The sequence below is a fragment of the Amblyomma mixtum genome, chromosome 5 (assembly GCF_055824585.1).
Source record: "Amblyomma mixtum isolate Tamu chromosome 5, ASM5582458v1, whole genome shotgun sequence".
NCBI lineage: Eukaryota > Metazoa > Arthropoda > Arachnida > Ixodida > Ixodidae > Amblyomma > Amblyomma mixtum.
The window spans coordinates 100,702,143-100,720,896 of record NC_143016.1 but is presented as its reverse complement, the minus strand read 5'-3'; the positions used below and the strand labels follow the sequence as shown (position 1 = coordinate 100,720,896).

The window sequence follows — 18,754 nt, the reverse complement described above, 5'->3', positions numbered from 1 at the left end:
GCGAAGGAAAGTGAGCTCGACTGTAGTATGTATTTTAATGTATCCTGAGCCGAAGCTACAGCTCCTCCATTAGGATGAAAAATGTCTATCGTGATCCTGTTTCGTGGTTTGAATTAAGCGCTGGTTGTAAACCTGTTGGAACGCGTGACATGAAAGCAAAACGGAACAACCATTAGAGAAGTTCATAAAGTGCTCTTGTTACGGCAGTCTTTGTTTCAATATATATATATATATATATATATATATATAGAGAGAGAGAGAGAGAGAGAGAGCCAGACAGAGTCAGAGCAAAAGCATGCTCTGCTTATGCGACTACGTATACACTCGTACGCGTCTCACGTCTGCGCGAAACCGTTAACAACCCATTAACAAGGGAACCCACATATTTCTTTTCGTAGCTTTTCAGCGCACATATTAATAACTCGCTCTGCGCGCCGCGGCGACGGCGACCAGTTTTTCAAGGTTGTGTAGTGCGCGCGTCGATTTGACATCGCCGAAGTTCTCCGTCCCCTTCTTCTTCCTTAGCATCGTGCCAAACGCTGCGGGTGTCGCAGAGCGAGAACGACACGCCGTTTTCGATAACCATGCACGTGGTTGGAATAGCTAGGAGACAGCCACGCCTCGCCGTGCACCTGTAGCTGTGAGTCTCGCAACTTGTACGTTACGTTAAAGAGCAACTCCGATTCATTCTGTTCTCGCTTTTCTTTCTTTCTTCTTCTTTCATGCAGATCCAACTATGACCACACGGACTCCGTCGATGCGCTGCTCTGCAGGCGACCATTTTGAGAGCTCTACCGAAGGGTTTACTGAGAAGAAATGCACGCAACTTTTCACGGTAAGACATCGAAAACGAAAGGACTTAGCTTCTGTCACAGTGTTTGCTCAGAAATCTCAATCGTCGTCGCCGTGTCTGCTAGCATTTCAAGCCTGTGTGTGCGCACATTGTCGTGGATATGCCGTGGTTCAGTTAGTTGAAAACTAAAGTTACTCAAGTGTAGCCCCTGATAAAAACACGTGGCATCCTATTTAATAAATGTAACCCTCGATTCAATAAATGTAATAAAATAACTAATAATGCATATTAGAATAACAAATGAGAAACAGTTAGAAAACTAAATGTTTTAACATATAACTTTGCGGACCAGATAAAAGTGTTTCGAGCACGTTCTCGAAGCATAGAGCGGCACGTTGATACAATAGCATGAAAAGTCAGTCGGACACCGCTGGCCAAATGAATGGAGTGTTGTCCGCTTAATCATCGTCATGAGAGGTTTTTATTTGTTTCTCTGGCTTTTTTTAGTTGCTGGGCGTTCCCGCAGCGTGCCACACTGATGCCTATAGGTCTGTGGTAATGGATCATGACGAACTTATTTCGCAGGTAGTTCTTGGTACCTCGCGGCGTTCCAATAAATATTACTCAACATATTAGTTTAAAAGCTTCTAAGGCTTAACAACGGCACATATCTCCGGGTGTGTATTGAACTATTGAATCGAAAACTCAGTTTCTAATAAAGCAAAAGCAAAAATTGCCCTCACGATTCAAAACAAAAGCAGACAAGTATCAAGCGCGTTTATTTGATGGGCACGAGCAGCAACGACCACTGACGAAAACGAAGAGCGTTATTCAGAGAGTAGCATAGAATTTCTAGACTCTTCGAAAATCCCTTCAACAAGCTTAGCTCGATAGTTGGTCACTGTCCGAGAGCTTTATCCAGTGACACAAGACATGTGTCTGGACCGCTTTCTTTATCCTCCAGTTGCGCAAGTAATGAGTACAGCTCGTTTACTTCTACATAATCTATTCACAAAGGGCATTGTGCATGAAGTGTGGTAGGTGACAGGCTACGCGTAGATCTTTCTATGGTGTCGGCCTTGCTTGTTGCCACTGTATAAAACTGTATTTGCTGACTGATCTAAAAAAGTCAACGGTTCAGAAGTTAAAATGACAGCATTTTTGCGCAAAATCTATGAACGTGCGAAAGCAGAATTGCATGAACCATAACGACGACGATGATGGCAAGGAATTCTCTGTGTATCCGTGTCGCAGATGGAAGTTGATGAAGACGACGATGTCCAATGCACAGCGCGAGAGTGCGTTGCTCGGGGTTTACCGATAAGAATAATGCTTTCGCGCACTAAAAAACCTAGAGTCCATATGTTCCTTGCGTTTGCAATGGATGTCTCCGAAGAGTACTACGGGAATCTTTTACAGCGGAAACGATGCTAACAGGGTCTTTTGGTTGCTAGTTTTGTGCAGTTTAAGTAAAAATAAATCTCTACTGTATTTTCTCAATACTCAAAACTAGGACTTCGTGAAGCACGATTTCCTGATCAGGGTTGTAGATCCCACACCTTATGTAACACCCCATCCCACTAGGATCTTTAAGGGAAATAATGTGGTGTAATGGGATGTGATGTGATGTGATGTGTCCCACTATTGCATGCGATTTTTGTTATTTGCTGCAAAATAGTCATTGCAACGATCTGCAGATGAGCCAGTGAGCGCACCTTCACAATCAACAAGGGCTTTAAAGAAAGCGTTTGGCGGGTATTCAAGCGAAAGCAGCGGCTGCCTGCCTCGACTGTCTTGCTCATGTAAACGAAGATGGCAGCACCCGGCAATTACCAAAGGAATTCCAGTCGCTCGAGCCATCGCCTGTCACATTCGGAGGCCTATCTTGTATCTTTGCCAATTTTCTTTCCTTTACGAGAGTTGCGCAATGGCGTATTACTTCGCCTGAAGCTCGCACTTGTGGCACGAGGAAAAATGGATAACAAGATGCAAACTGCGTCAGTAGGCTTCGAGGTTGCTACTTTCAAAAATCGGTGGCAGTGGTTTATTTACTGTAAGGAAGAAGCAAGCTATAATGAACGCCGGCTACCACGAGTCCGCTTGGGCAGAGATTTCAATGAGCTCCTCAAAGTAACGGTGTAGAATAGAATTTCTGATTGAAAGACAAGCTCCAGATCACTGGACTGCTTGTAGCAAATTTCGCTTGAAAGCTTCTAAATCAAATAAATCTTTATTTTCTCCGAAGATGGTCAGAGGACGCTAGACGAAAAAGCTCCGACGAGCTTGTCTGGTTTCTGGGCCTTGTTTAGAAACGTGTAGCGCATTTTTCGTTGTGGGGCTGACGCTCTTTCGTAACCGTCATGCCGTCATAAACTGCCGTTTCCTGGAAACATGTTGCGAACTAACCGCACCTGTGTTCAAGTCATGGTCTACTACACAGCCTACGAGATGAAACTGGACTCCTGTAATCATATGCGTTACATACGTACATTGTAGTCATACAGCATCAGGATAAAGTGGGTTTGCGCACATTTCAGAGGATTTGCCCTTTGTACAAACCCTCAGCCTGAGTTCGATTTACCAGTCAGTTGTAATCAAGAGAGCACGAATTACCCAGATTTATTGTTCTATTTTCGAATAATGGTTCTGGGTTCGATCAGTGTCCCAAAGCGACTCAAACTGTGAGGGATACCCTAGTGGAGGGCTCCGGGTAATTTCGACTACCTTGGGTACTCTAACGTGCACTGACATCGCACAGTACACAGGTCTTGCAGCATTTTGCCTTCAATGAAATGTGACCGCCGCGTGCAGCCGAGCCCCATAATCGCTGCGCCACCACGGTGGCTTAGTGTGAAATTTTTGTCGCGCGATGGCATGAGACACTAAAACCAATTGTTGAGCAAAACACGTAACTTAAAAAATCGGAAGGCACACTTAAGGTCTGCCTGAAGGATATGCCGCGATAACGTTAATGAGTTAATGCCCATATATGCGAAATTGATGACTCTCACCTTTACATTCATATGTCCCTGGGAGTTCTCATGACTACTCCTTGCGCAATAGTGCAGCAGTTAAGGAATGCGGCACTGCCCTGCGATGGCAGGTGCTGCCACCGGTGGCCCTAGTGTTAACCAAGTTGCTCTTCCCGAGCAACCTCTAGCAGTCAGCCATTGATTTAACTGCCACCTGCCAATGTGGCTAACTTTCTTACAGTCCGGGGGGTAGGGTGTGATGACCCTACAATGTCACGTGACCTAGGTTGCCCACTTAGATTGCTTCTCTGGGAGTGGCTGCCTGGGCCACCCTATTTATCACTCACAACTCCGACGCCGGATTTTCTGCGTAACGGGGCCTTTAACACTCTCACGTTAATACCGAATATTGCGGTACATACGAAGAACAAATACGGAAATTTCGAGGGCTTTTAAGCTACCCATCTGCAAATCACTAATCGCATACTGTCGCACCCTTCTGTGCTGCATCAAGCAGACCACATTTACCTCCAGATTTTCACTGGCACAACCGTTAGTTGGGGCTAAGTCTACTGGCAACCTTTTGAATGGCCCAGAACAGTCGTTGCAAATAACGGGCATCACGCATATGTATCGAGTGCATGCATCCTTCTACTGAAAGGTTAGAGGTGGGAAAACTGCTTCGAGCTTTTCTTAATCTTCGGTAAGATGATCTTTGATGAAGAAGGCTTTGAATATCTATTGTTCCTTCCTTATTTACCTCACCAGAGCCAAAATACGTGAGATAGCCTAGAAGTGATTGAGATACACTTATTCACTTCTCTCTTTTTGAAAAGAAAAATCTGGCCATTTGCTCGAACCTGATGTTGCGGCTTCGATTACTTGTTCTTTTCACGAAAATGTGGCTTCTCGCCGCCTTGTGGTAAGAGTAGATATTAAATATTAAATACAGATATTATTTATAACGAAATAAAAACAAATTACATTAATTTTTTTAACACGTACCTAAATAGATGCACTGGTTACAGCTTGCGTCAGACTTCTGTTGTGGTAAATAGGTCTCGCACCAACTACGGAACACAATCAATTGAGCACCAAATCATGTTGATGTGTAATTCTCATCCGTTTGTAATAGATGCAGCTAAAAATAGTTCCACGCGCAGGGGTTTTAAACGCATCTGTTCGTCTTTCTTTTTGTCTAACGTTGTGTCCTAGACGACAAAATGCTTACTTCTGGTTCCGTTTGATGTAACCCTGCTGGGGGGGGGGGGGGGGGGGGGGGGAGTTCTATGATGCAATGGACTCATAGATCGTTCATCGTGGGATGTCGTGCGGTCTCTGTGGCATATCGTGCGGTCTGTGTGATATGTCATACAATTCGTATGATATGTCATACGGATTATGCGGTGTGTCGTGCAGATTGTGTGGTGTTCTGTGGTGGATGGTCTGTGGGGTTGTTGCGTCGTGGAGCTTTTTTTTCAGCAGGGAATGCTATGTCGGTTCGAACAACCCTAATGTATTGTATTTCTGTACCATTTTTGTATATGATTTAGTGTGTATTATTATTTTATTATCTGTATATATTTACAGGAACTGTTTATGATGCGTCTGTTGTGTAAGTGATGGCAAAGATAGCCTTTTTTTGTTGTATAATCCAATACCGCTCCTGCTGCTGTACCCAGGCGAGGACAAGACCCAGTCAGGAGGTTCAGCACCTCCTTTTGTCTTGCCTCGTGGGCAATACCTGTATGTTGCCCGAAGGATCAAAATAAACAAAAAAAAATAAACAAGATCGAGTAGTTAGGGCTGGTACGCTGGGAGAGAGAGAGATTGTTAAGCGAAAGCTTCGTCGCAACACTCGTTTAAGCAGACAGTACGTTCTCCTTAAACACCATGTGCATCCAGAAGGTATGGCGGCATATTGTTTCTGCTGCTGGAAACTGCCGCATTGACGGGCACCATATACCGTGTTGCCTGACAATTCCAAGTGTCAGACTTCGAGCTATTTTAAAGATTTATGGCACCGGCAAAACTGAAAAGCCAAACAGCCCGCGATCTCGCCACGCGTGGAGCTCTGTACGTTACACCTTCGGGACCTCAAAGCCTCTGGCATTTTTTTTTCTCAGAAGTAATATCCATTTTATTGCATAGTTCGCTGGTGCGTGCACATGCGTGGGCTCTTGCTAGCGCTCGGCTCCCTGAATTCTTTCTTTTCCGTTCGGCACGATTTCAGCGAAACTTGAGTTGTAATTCATCCGCTCGCTTTTTTCAACTCCTCTACCATTTTATTTTCGCCATGAGAAAGCGGGGGAGTGGAAAATGTCTTCGATATTGAATACCCCTTGGCACGCTTGCCACATTCACCCTTTGTTGTTTGGATACGGAAAACCTGTCTTTTCGCTGTTAACGTGCTAAATTCCTCAAAGCTTCTCCTTCTCAAGGAAGCCGTAGGCTTTGTTCATACTGTGAAAGGAGTGCTTCATACTTAATCTAGTTCGGAAAACTCACGCGGCTTTGCGCTAGTGGCGCGAAAGGAAGTGCTGCCGTTGGGAGGGAATCGAGGGGTCTCAACAACGGGAAATGTATGGCGTTACAATAAGTAATCAGACTGCGATTGTAGCGCCTCCTGGGACTTTTGAGAGGCACGGGATGCGGCGGAGACAGTTGGGCCACAGGGTTTCAAGTGCAATTCGTTAAGACCTTTTCTAGTGCGCAAAAGCTACAGGCTAGCCGGTATTCGACCCTCAAGGGCGAGGACAAGAAGTATTCCTTCTTGTACAAGCTGGCTCATATTTGATAAACCAGTATCGGTTATTAGTCAATGTTAAAAGTAATAAACCAATGCACACAGACTCAATCGAAGCTCAGAGTTGAAGATTTATAGCCAGGCTTTCAAATAGCCTGGGGCTGGTAGGAAGATAGCTCCATCCGGCGCAGCTCTTCCCGAAAAATCTCACATATTAGATTCTGCAAGTTATCCCTCCATGTAGATGCATCATCTGAGGTACTTGCTGACCGCACTCGAAGTGGTCGGTTGTACTGGCGCATTCCGTCGTCAAGGGTCTGCTGACGGTTGATGCTTCTTCCACGAATTCAGCAACCGTTTTTGGAGGATTCCGGAGTAGGCCGGCAAGCAGTTGCTACTTTACGCCATGCATTAGAAAAGTGACCTTCTTTTCTTCAGTCATCTCAGGGTTAACGCACAGGAAAAGCCGTTTCATCTCTACCGCGTTTGCAAAGACGCTTTCATTTGGGTCCTCCATGCGCATCTGGAGCATCGATTCGGTTCATTCTCTGCGGAAGGTGTTAGCGAATGTCTTCAAGAGTTCTTACATTCTTCTCGCGTTGGCAAGCAATTCTCATTATTATCAAACCGCGTTCTTTCTGCGCCATCAAGAGCAAAGAAGACGTACCGCAGTTTGGCCCGTTCATCCCACCTGTTGAACATTGCCACCCGATCATACTGGTCCAACCGTTCTTCCAACTCTTCCTGATGTCAGCCGTGGAAAGAGGGCGGATCCCATGGCTGCTGGAAGAGTAGCGACGAGGACTTGGGGCCAGACTTCATCCCCGTATGCATGGTGGTTTGGCGATGCCGCACTTGCAAGCGATGTCGTTTAGCTGTGACGGCAGTCCAGCGGTTATAAAGAGAGTGAAAGGTTTCACAACAGAGATTCTTTATTGGCCTGACCTGCGCTCGCAAAGAACACCACCTCGGCGGCGACAGCAACAAACGTGCTCGGTGGTCGTCGAGGCAGAGAATCACCGCAGCTCTTGGCCACGCTCAATTTAAAGCTGGCTGAGTAGATTAAAGATAAAGCGACAAAAGCAACTACACCAGTCTCGAACAAGGTAGAAGTTGCATGTGGCTGCGATCATTCAACACAAAACGGGTCGCACCTCGAGTCACTAAATGAGAAAGCCGCCTACCTTGCAGCTTTCAGCGTGAACAACTAAAAGTGCAAAGCTTCGCGGCATTATTCTTAAAGTTTATATTGGATAGACATAACGTCATTTTGAAAATGTTTTGTAAGCAAAGACATTTCTCAAAGCAGCACCTCTTGTTTTTTAAAGTCAGTCGCATCAGCTGCTTCACATTAGGGCCCCTTTGAATCCTTTACTTCGTTCGCTGGTCACGATGTGGCGCCACCTGCGGGGAGCGGTGCCTACCGTAATAGACTGAGTTGTTAGAATGTCTCGAAAGGGCTGTAGGCTCCCTATAGATGAATGTAAAGCACCTCCTAGCGCTATGTAGTAGTTCGCCGCTCTCTTCCTTTTGCAGCACATACGGAGCAGGCATGAATGTTAACGGATTATTTATTTATTTTATTTTATTTTATTCAATACTGCCAGCCTCCATTTGGTGGCCAAGGCAGGAGTGGTACAAGGGTACATCGTACATCGCGACAAAACAAAGCAAGTAAAAATGCGAATAAAGAAGCAAAAGCTAACACGCAGGGTTTTATAGAAAGACAAAGAGCAAGGTTAAATGCACTCGGTTACCCAAACATACAAAAGAAAGCAAACAAAAGAGCATGAATGAATACACTGGATGGGTAAGAGAAGAAAACGAGAGGGCTTGTTTCACCTAAACCGGCTGATCAGGCTGGACGTTTTATCCAGTTAGCGCTGCTGATAAGAAATTCCAGTTACTATTCAGACACTCCTCACATAGCATATTGGGGCCATTACTTTTCATCATTTCCATTAACGACACCGTTTTCATTGACTCACGCCCAACTTTCATAATACATGCTGATGACACGAGCCTATTCTTCACCTCTAGCAGCACTAAGGATCTGACTAAACAAGCAAACAGGACCCTACGCTTATTAAATAACTAATCAATCATAAATTCACTAGTCATTAATACAAACAAAACGGAAGCCGTTCTATTTAGAGCAAGAAATAAATCGGTGTCCCATACTGACATTTCGCTTGCCATTGTTTCAGTGTTGTTGCAAGTCGTCCCTGTCGTGAAAAGGTTAGGGTTCTTTTCCGAGAAGGATTTATCGTGGTCAGTACATATCAGTAAGACAGTTGACAAGTTATCAAAATAGTAAGCATCCTGACTAAACTGCGTTATTTTTTGCCGCATAGCATAGAACTAATTCTATATAATTCAATGTTCGCTTATGTTTTAAACTACGGTTTTACTGTCTAGGGAACTACAACACTCTCCATTCTAAACAGGCTTTATATAATTAAAAAACGTTGTAGGGTTTGAACGTAGTTAAGCCGAGTGGACGTGCGATACCATGAGATTATCCTGGTTGCCTCGCGGTTTTGTTTTGCTCGGTCGGCGGCATGTCTGACGACGATATTAGTTCGATAGTGCTTTAGTTGATTCAAACGACTATGTGCAATGCACATCGCGAGAGTGCATTATAGCTTAACATGAGGCGTCATCAGCTGCGGCGATGGCACAGTGCTTTCGTGCAGTGGCCAGCAAAGCTAATCTGTTGGCGCTGCCGCAGGTTCGAATCGAAGTCGTGTCAATGTGTATTTTAATTATTTATAAATTTATGGTTTGGACAAGGTCACCCTCAAGGTCAACCTTCACACAAACTCGGTGAGCTGGTCTGACCTCGTGAAGTAGTGCTTTCGCGTTGAAAATGGCAATTATAAGCATTGCTAACATTCCTTACGACGCCACGACCAAACCCTCTTTAATTCTTTCAGCATAACGCCAATACCTGAACTGTATAAAATAAGCCTAACAAAGCGGTATAAGAGAAGTATTACTCTTCGAAATTTTTTTGAAACTTTGTCTCACCTGCGTCTGCGTTCGCAATGTGTGACTTGTAGGAAGTGATAAAATAGATGCGTTTCAGACTTGAATAAAGATTTGCAATGGCTGCGATTGCCAATACCTACAGCCCCTGTCACAAATGTAGCTTTATCAGTAATGTGTTTGTCAGTTTGGGTGTAGTAGTAGCAGTTGTAGCTCTAATAGTAGTAGTAGCACTGATGCTGTTAGTAGTAGGAAAGAAGGTTGAGATTCACTTGTTATCTCTAGTGTATTAATAGTATTACTGACACTAGTACTTAGGTTAGTATGTCACGCATAATTCTAAGCCATGTCTCCACTGTGGGATCCCATGATGATATCCTGACAAAAAAAAAATAGCACGTGCTACCCACTGCTGGACAGCGGAAACGAACGCCTGGAGAAAGAAGAGGAGGAGGAGGAGGAGGTGGAGGAGGAGGAGGAATGCATTAGGAACGTCGGATTATTTATAGAAGCTCGAATCTTTGGTAGCCCTCTATTATTTCCTTGCATTTGGCGTCATTCTTTCTTTTTTTTCTTCATTTCTTTATTTCCTTCTTTCTTTTATTAGCCATTCTCTAGGCGGGTCATAACAGTGAGAATTTCGGTGAGTGAGGTGATATGCATGACAATTCTTTCTTTATGTTTTCTGCATCTTCTAGGTCCACTGCGCGCGAAGTTGAACGCTGGTGAATACGAAAGATAAGCTGACCAGTCCAAACGCAACCTGCTCGCCATCCACTGAGGGCAGCATGCCACTGCGCTGTCTCCGCCTATACTTCCTTGTTTCTGTGGTAAGTTGACCCATTCACGCCGATTCTCTGTCTATGAATTAATCGGTATTCAACAAACAAATTCCCTCTCTGTGCGCTGAGTAATACACTTTTTACTTGCACGACGGGACGTGCCTGCAGCATGCATACCTGCCACCTTGCGCGTTCTTGAGTGATGCGGTCGGGGTAGCATGAAATTGCTGCAAAACGCAATATAAGCTGCGTCATTGGAGCTCTGTCATTAAGAGCGCGTGGCCGTTTTCATAGGCACCTTTTTTTTTGTTGCTTTCTCAGGCCTCTGAGTCTCGGTAGAATTACTGTACTGCGCATTTCCCGTAAATCAGGAATACCTTGCTGAAGCCGAAATAATAGCTCTCAAAAACGCTAATGGGCACCATATTTGGGTGGGCACTTATTCTTCGTTCCCAAAACCGCATTTAAGTGATTTTTTTTATTTTAAAAAAATTTTGTTTAGCTTACTTAACACCTTTCGAGCTTTAGCGGAATTACCGAACACTGTCTTTGCCAAGTCATGCTGATAATTCGGTGATCTTGTCTTTATGCTCTACATGCATGGTGAAATGCTTTTGAAAAGTAACTAAATTAAATACCTTCTGCTCTCCTAGAAATCTCGCAAATTTAATTAAATTACATTACAACTTGCAGTCGCCCCCAAAAAATGGCATTACTTTATTGAAAAGTTATGCAGTTAATTTTAATATTTATTTGCTTTTATGCAGGCCAAAAAGCGCACTAGCGCCATCAAACATTTTTATATTTCTTTATTTCACAACGGGTGAGCTTCAGTGTGGGCGTCGGAAATTTTTCTTCACTTTGAGGACAGCGCGCCCTTGGCCACGCTGAACAACCTTTTGCTGGTGACCTGACGTAGAAGAGGGCAGCCATAATCGCAAATTTGGTAAAATTGCTGACATCCCCCTTCGTGCGGCGGTGAAATCATTTGTTCGATACATCAGTCCCGCACTCTGATTTCCAAGAATTCGTCATACCCGTCAGCTCCAAGTGGTGCAGCGACTCTTTATTCCTGCTCAGTGTCCCGCAAATACTCCTGGTAACAGCAGCGGTCAAGCTGTCATTTTTTCTGCCCAAACTTCTCGTCCCAGAGCCAAGCTTCCGGACATGAATTGCACGTCGCGCCAGCGTTACGACAGATCTTGCCCTTGAGTTCAAAATAGAACCTCAAATCCGGCCACAAAAGCTCGTTTTCCCGAAAACTATTAACCGCGTCTGTCAGATATGCCTATCGAGAGTTCGTATACATTGTACACGCAGCGACATGTAACATATGAGGCAGTCCAGAGGGAAGCTCCCGCTCAAGCGTTCGCAGTGCGTCTGTGCGTGAGGGACATACGGTTGCCACGGAGCGCCGCCTGGCGGCTCAGCCAGTGTCTTTGCCTGAGCGCCCGTAGCGCTTTAAGATGCTTAGTTACCCCTTCCGCAAAATGTGCTGGCCAAGGCTTGCCACACGCTTTTTCTGCTTTCGAGACACCCATCATGGCAGACGCGAGATAAAGACACTATACCGGGTGTCCCAGCTAAATGTAACCACACTTTTAAAAAAGGCGAAGTGTCCTAGTCCAGTCAAACCAACTGAGGGTTGGTCATAGTCGGGTGGCCTAGTCTTCAGTATTTTTTCTCTCTTCAAAGTTAATTAATTAGTTAGGTTTAATTAGCTAACTTTTTAATTATTGACTCCAGGAAGAAAGTGTCACTGCAAATGTTTTAGATCACCTCGAAAAACCGCTAGTAGTGCTGTTTCCGTTAAGTTACGATTTACGTAGCTTCATTTACTGGCCTTAAAATAAAGCTGGTCACGTGACCAGCTGCTCGCTCACTTCTCTGCTCCAATGTACACCCAAAGTCTCATCGAGGAGAGGACTTCAGAAAAAAGGATTGTATTGTTTAAGGTGCGTCTTGGGACGTTGAAGTGGCCCAGTTGTCAGTTGTCTGATACATTTGCAGTAAGGGTTATGGTTAAAGGCCGGTAAGAAAACTACTTTACGTAAATAGTAGTAGTAAAAGACTTTTAATCGACCATAATTTGCAGGCCGAGCATTTCGACCGCCTGGGCGACCAGAAACCGCTGTTCTTCCCCTTCAGCGCCAAGCCAGTCGAGCCAGGTGGTGATGGATAGAGAGGGTGGGGGGAAGGAACCCGACTGCTGAGCAGCCGGGCAATAGAATAGGCAATGGGCCAGGTCCGCATAGATACAGGGGCAGTTGGGACAGGAAGGGTCTGATCGATAGCGATAGAGGAAGAGGCGGGACGGGGTGATAACTACATTCATCTGAATGTGCCGAAGAAGGCGAGACTCCGGCACCGTGAGTGATGGATGAGGGGGAGGGTAAAGGCGTTTGTCGAGGCGGAGCTCAAGGTAGACCTCTTTTATGGTGCGGCGAAGGGTGAGTCTCCCACCGTCCTCCGAGGGCTTGGGCCAGGGGATCAACGGTGCCCGGAAAAGTGTGTCGCGGGCGAGCTGATGGGCCAGCTCATTGCCGTCAATCCCTGAATGCCCAGGGACCCAGCGGAGGAAAACGATGGAAGGCTGCAGTGCGGAGACCGCTCGTTCGACCTCCTGTTGGAGAGAAGGGGTCAGGGTGCGTTTCTGTATGTGGTGTATAGCGGCTTGTGAGTCCGAATAGACTGTGTACTCTTGGAGAGAGGGAAGGAGGGAAAATGACTGGAGGGCATGCGCAATGGCGAGGACCTCGAGGGACAATACGTCTGGAGGGTGTAGATACGGCCCGCTGGTGTGGGTTTCAGGAGCAGGGAGGTGTGGATGGTACAGGGCGTAGCCGCAGGAACCTCGAGGAGCCACGAAGGAGGCATCCGTGTAAGCTACACCCTGGGTATCAAAGAGAGGGGAATGGTGCTGTACGGCCGCATGACGACGTCCGGCGTGCAGGACGGGGGACATGTTGGTCGGGAGGGGAAGGATACGAAGATTGGGGGCGGGGGTGGGAATAGGAGAGGTAAACGGGGAGATTGGAATGGGCGAGATACCCGCTTGAGTCAATAACCACTGACCCTGACGGGTAAGGGAAAGCCGGGCAAGCTGCGAGTCACGATGGAGACTGAGAAGAGAACGAAGAGGATGGAAGAGGCCTGTGGCAAAGAGCTTAGTGGTAGAGGTAGTGATAGGGAGGTTGAGAGCTGCCTTGTAGAGGCCCACAAGGGCAGTCTCGAGAGCGTTAAGTTGAGTCTGAGTGAAGGAAGCGTAGGGTGCAAAGTACAAGACCTTGTTGAGGACGCTGTCACCACCTGCCACTCTGTAACTCACCTCCTCCGGCGCGTGGTCACTCGACGCTCAGGTCTCCACGAGGCTCACGCGTGCCGAGTTACGTAAATATTACTTTACTGCAAATGTATCAGTAAGCTGTTTCCCAAAGCGATCTACAACTTTTCCATTAACACTTTGTTCCTCAAGTCAATAATTAAAAAGTTAGTTAATTAAGCTTCACTAATTAGTCAACCTTGAAGAACGAAAAAAGTACTGCAGACTAGGTCACGCGACTCTAAACAACCCTCATTTGGTTTCAGACGGCAAGGACACCCCGTGGTTTTTAAAAATCTTGGTTACATTTAGCTGGGACACCATGTGTATGCAAGATAAGAAGCTGTTTAATTGAAACAAAAGTAGCTTCGCCATTAAATAAATACTTTTGCTGCAAAATTCATAGCCTAGAACACCAAACTTTTTTTTTTCAATAATTGATCATTACTAGAAAAAAGGTGCTGAATTGCAATAATTTCATTACATTAATGTATTTATTACCATTTTTGTACTTTATGGGCTCAAGTTATTTGGCAAGATTAAAACACTAGGCATACGATTGGGCATCCCATACTATTAGGTTGAAGCGGCGCGTTTATTACTGGCAGTGATAGAGTCAAGTTGCATGATTCTGAATCAATGAGGTATTGTTTCAATTGAGCAGTCCCTTGAGGCTTCACCAGCGCCTTATCCTTCTGAGTACAGTCCCTGTTTCTGACGGGCACTAAAATACAATTCTGGTAAATTCACTGACAACCAAGCACTAATCTCGAATGCCAACGGCAACCGCCAAGCCAAGCAGGACTGAGTGTGTGGCCGCAGACAGTGAACTGTTGCTCTGCTGCTGTCGCACTTTGCGTCAACAAAAAAGGCGCGTAAATAACGGAAAGGCAGAGTTCTGTTCAGTTATCTCCTCATTTCACGCGAGGCAGTCATTTTCTTTTCGCACTGACCGCCGAATGCGTTTTAATGATTTCGCAGCTGGAGTGATTAGGCGCGGCATGATTTGAATAGTCTAGCGTCACTAAGGACACCAACACAGCAAGGCACGCAAGCACTGCTGTGTCCACATTCGTCTTGATTTTTTTATATCCGTGTCTCATGTTGCGCTATATTGCACAGATACTCTTGAGGCGTGATTCGAGCCGTGGTCACGTCGTCTCTCTCCCTCGCAGCTGGCGGCCGGTGGTGTATGGGCACGGAGCTCCCTGTACGAGAAGGCTCCCGGCACCTGCCGGATGGAGAGCCAGCTCTACCTCTCTCCCCACCTCTTCAGCCGGCTCACGTGCGCACGCTGCTACAAGTACATGCCCAACCTGGCCTTCAAGAATGCATCCAGGCTCACGTACGAACAAAACAGCTCGCATTTGTCTCTTTCGGTGGCGACGGGAGTACGTACTGCGGTCCACCTCTACAGCGGCTTGGCCCATGGCTTTCTGCTAGGAGCGTGCAAGAAGAGGGCACCTTTGTGGGGCTGGTGTTCGAGAACCGACCTTTCTCAAATAAAATGGAATCTTGGGCCTTGCACAGAAGTAAAACAGAAAGTGACCAGCACAAAACAATTGGCAAATATGATGTTGGCGCAGAACAACGTACCCGCAGTGTGAGAAAGGCAGCGTTTAGGTTAGAAAATAAAGTAAAAACTAACTTAACTACAGTGTCATACCCAAAGAAGGTATTGTTTAAACCATGACTTTAAGATGGTTTTCGAGAAGGGATATAAGATGAAAGGTGTTAGATGAAACTAACATACAGCCCTCTAAGTCATGTCCACTCCTCAAGGCACTGCTGAGAGAGAGGCGGAGTGCAGTGTTGGGCTAGTGTCAGCCAAGGTAATCTTTAATATATAAATACTGCGCCGATAAGATATGTGCTTCGTTTTTCTAGCTGGTTAGGGCCAGCATGTAATGTGTAGAGCCACCATCTTAACAAACGAAAGGCAGGACAACGCTGTGCTTGATGTGCTTGAAACCCGTACCTCTTGTGTCATTTGGATAACTTTATAAATTCATGACAACTACCCTATCTGGTTTCTCCGGGCGGATCTGTACTCCTTTCTTCCGTTATGGCGCAGTATGGCGAAGCTGAACTGCAAGCAAAAAGTGTCCGATTATTCACTAGTGGGTCACCTAACTGCTTCATATGGCAAGGAAAGCACTTGTGGTTCTACTGTTTGAGTTATAGCATTTAAACACAGCTGGTATTTTTCAGACTTCAGGAAACAATTTGTGGTCAGTCTAAGAGCATGCGTTTAGCGCTGCTATCTTGTCGAGTAAAAAAAAAAAGGTGGTATTGGACGAAATCGGTCGGTACAGGTAAAGAAAAGACCTGTTGTATACGACGCGCTAGTCCCTGCTGTTCTTTTTTTTGTACATTGCCACTGGTGTGTTCTTGCTCAAAAAGTATATTAATGTTACTGGCAGACTACCACGTACTGCATGCTGCGGTCAGATAGCAATAGTTCATCGAGCTCATCTGACGTTTGCCAGCCGTGAAAGCCTCCTTCGTCACATACTTTCGTTCAGCTTACTCGACGCTGCAGATCAGAGAAAAAAAATTATCTCTATATGCAGACCAACGAAGACCATGATACATTCGTTCAGTTGGCCGAGAACAAGAGAAAGAGAGAGAATTCGTAGTAAAAGAAGCACAGAAGCCAAAAATTGGATATGCATAGCAGTAAATGTGATATCGTCCAGTCCACTACTGCCGGAAGAAAAAAAAAATGTCAGTGGCTTAGCTAGGCTATGCCAAGATATACTTAGCAAAAGCGAGCGCAACAACGAGGCAAGCGGTGTGACGTCATACCAAACGGCGGCGGCGACGGCTCCGAGGCGAGGTGTGACGTCTTGCCAGATGGCGCGGCGAGCGCGCGGCGACAGCGCGGCGTCCGCCAGCGGCGGCGGTTGCTAGGCAACGGCTCAAGGTCGGTCTCTGTACCTCCTCGGAACACCGCCATAGCGAAATCGCAAGTTCGTGGCCAATGTAGCTTTCGCTACAAAACCTCCTGAACTCGTTCATACCCCGCGCAGGTACTGCCGCAGGGGCCGGTTGTGCCGCGGCGATTGCGACGGAGAATGCTTCCAGCCATACGGCAACGAGAGCGACGCGCTCATCCTGGACACCTTCAAGAAGGGGCTCTACGCGGACCGTTGGGAAAGCTGCTGCCGTGCAGCGCGCGAATGCTGCCGGGAGATGCTGCAGGACGAACAGACCGAGCAGACCGTCGTCAAAGGTACGACATAGACGAAAATAGCGCCCTGTCATCGTGTCAGTTGAGTATGCGGACGGTATCGTTGTCGTAACAGGATGTTGCGCGTATAAATTAAAGGACCTGGAAAAAAGGGCTATTCAAGGTGAAATTGCGTTACAACTTATTTGCCCTCTTAGCGAATATTGCGCACTCGAGGCGAATAAGTCTTCATACGATTCTGCCTGAAGTTTTTACAGACTTCAAATTTTCAGCGAAGCAGTTTTCGTGTTGTTTTTTGCCCTCACACTATATAAGTCCAAAAGAACTTGCTCAAACTTTTTTCATGTATATATATATATATATATATATATATATATATATATATATATATATATATATATTCTTGAGAGAAAACAGACGTGGAGATGAAACACTGTACAGAACAGCGTTTTTTCACTGCGTCTGTTTTCTCTAAAGAGTATTGCCAACCTATCCCAAGGAACTTTTTCTGCCCTATATATATATATATATATATATATATATATACAAAATTGTCTTATATACACTTGCCAAATACATACTCCAAATTTCCTGCCAAAGGCGTTTATGTATGCAAGCTAGCGCATTGCTGAAAAAGTAACTACCAACAATGTGCAAAAAAAATCGGCTTTACAACGTTATGCAACGAAAGCGTTGTGAAAATATCACAGAAGTTAGAGAAATAGTGCTATATTTCGAAATTTTAAGCTACATGGCGTTTCGATTGCAGTATACTTAAGTGAAAGCAGGATGCGTAGACAATGCAATTGCCCTTTTTTTTAACTAAGCAACTCAGCCACCGTTCGACATGAGTGGCGGTGCACACAAAAAAAAACTAATTCATCACTAGCATTGCGGCCAGGTCTTCATTTCAGTCGGGTTTTAAACCAAACAATACGAAGGTAAACAAAAATGGCATCATTCAGTGAAAGTCTTATGTGCAAGGGATTCGTTTTGTCCTGTGTCATGTATGATTCGTACTATTATTAGTAATGATGCAGGCACGACCACATGCAGTCAATGAGCGTTCCTGAAGAGGGAAACAGCAGTTTTGTTTAGCGAAATGCTACAATTACAGCTCTTTGCCTCGACGAGTCGTTACTGAACAACGTACCACGTCCGAGCGAATTGACGTATATGAGGTCTGGCATGGCAGAATGAGCCAGCCTCTACAGCTCATGAAAATAAGCCTTTCTTAGCGTTTAAAATAAGAAAAAAAAACATTTTCCATGTCCCGTGCAGTTCCGCAGCTGCCTTCGTTTCGCTTTTATTTATTCTCAATATTCTTCTCCTTGCCTTTTTTTGTTTCGAGGATGAGGACACGCTTCACCATCGAAAGTCTACTGCGGCGCTATAAACTTTTGTCTGACTATTCTGACTGGTACTTGTTTTCATGAAAGCATGTTTCGGCCGCACGCAGGCAGAAATGATCTTTTTATAAGCTTTTGAATGGCTTTCTCACATCTAAACCCACCTGGTATCAAGCTATCACCCCAAAAAAATGCTTGTACGAGTGACTGAAGCAAAACGTTCACGTTTCTAGATGGCTTGAAACTTTGAATGTCCTGGGCAAACTTTCGTGCCGCAGGCTAAGACTCCCACGCGCACACATTACCTTTCTTATTATTTTAAAATACAAAGTAATCTTTAAACAAATTTCAAACTGCACTGCGAGAGGTGCCGTAAGGTGCGCTCAAGCTGTATCGCACAAGAGAGTAAGCAGTGGGTTTTGCGCATGCATGAGCCCCTTTTCCATAGTCACGAACGGCATTGCCACACGTGTGGCGTCTGCAAACACTGGAAGGCACACTCGTGTCACCGCCACGTGTACTCAAAAGAGACACTCTGGTGCATAAGCAAGCACCTGAAGGTTATTTGCGCTGCAGTAGCAGCGAAAGATCATGTGCTAAAATAGCTTC

General features: G+C 45.5%; 1 protein-coding gene across 4 annotated transcripts in view; it reads left to right on the top strand.

The window, feature by feature from the left end:
- The first annotated feature begins 728 nt into the window (after positions 1-728).
- LOC149343208 (calcitonin gene-related peptide type 1 receptor-like) overlaps positions 729-18,754 on the top strand; it is a 73,892-nt gene continuing 55,866 nt past the window's right edge. For all 4 annotated transcript variants that reach the window (XR_016283109.1, XR_016283108.1, XM_089545757.1 and 1 more), the window contains exons 1-4: positions 729-835; positions 10,198-10,329; positions 14,779-14,948; positions 16,636-16,838. Coding sequence is in view for 2 of the 4 variants with exons in the window: in XM_089545757.1 (XP_089401883.1) it covers positions 10,288-10,329; positions 14,779-14,948; positions 16,636-16,838 (415 nt within the window). In the remaining 2 variants the exon portion in view is untranslated. The remainder of the gene's footprint in view (positions 836-10,197; positions 10,330-14,778; positions 14,949-16,635; positions 16,839-18,754) is intronic.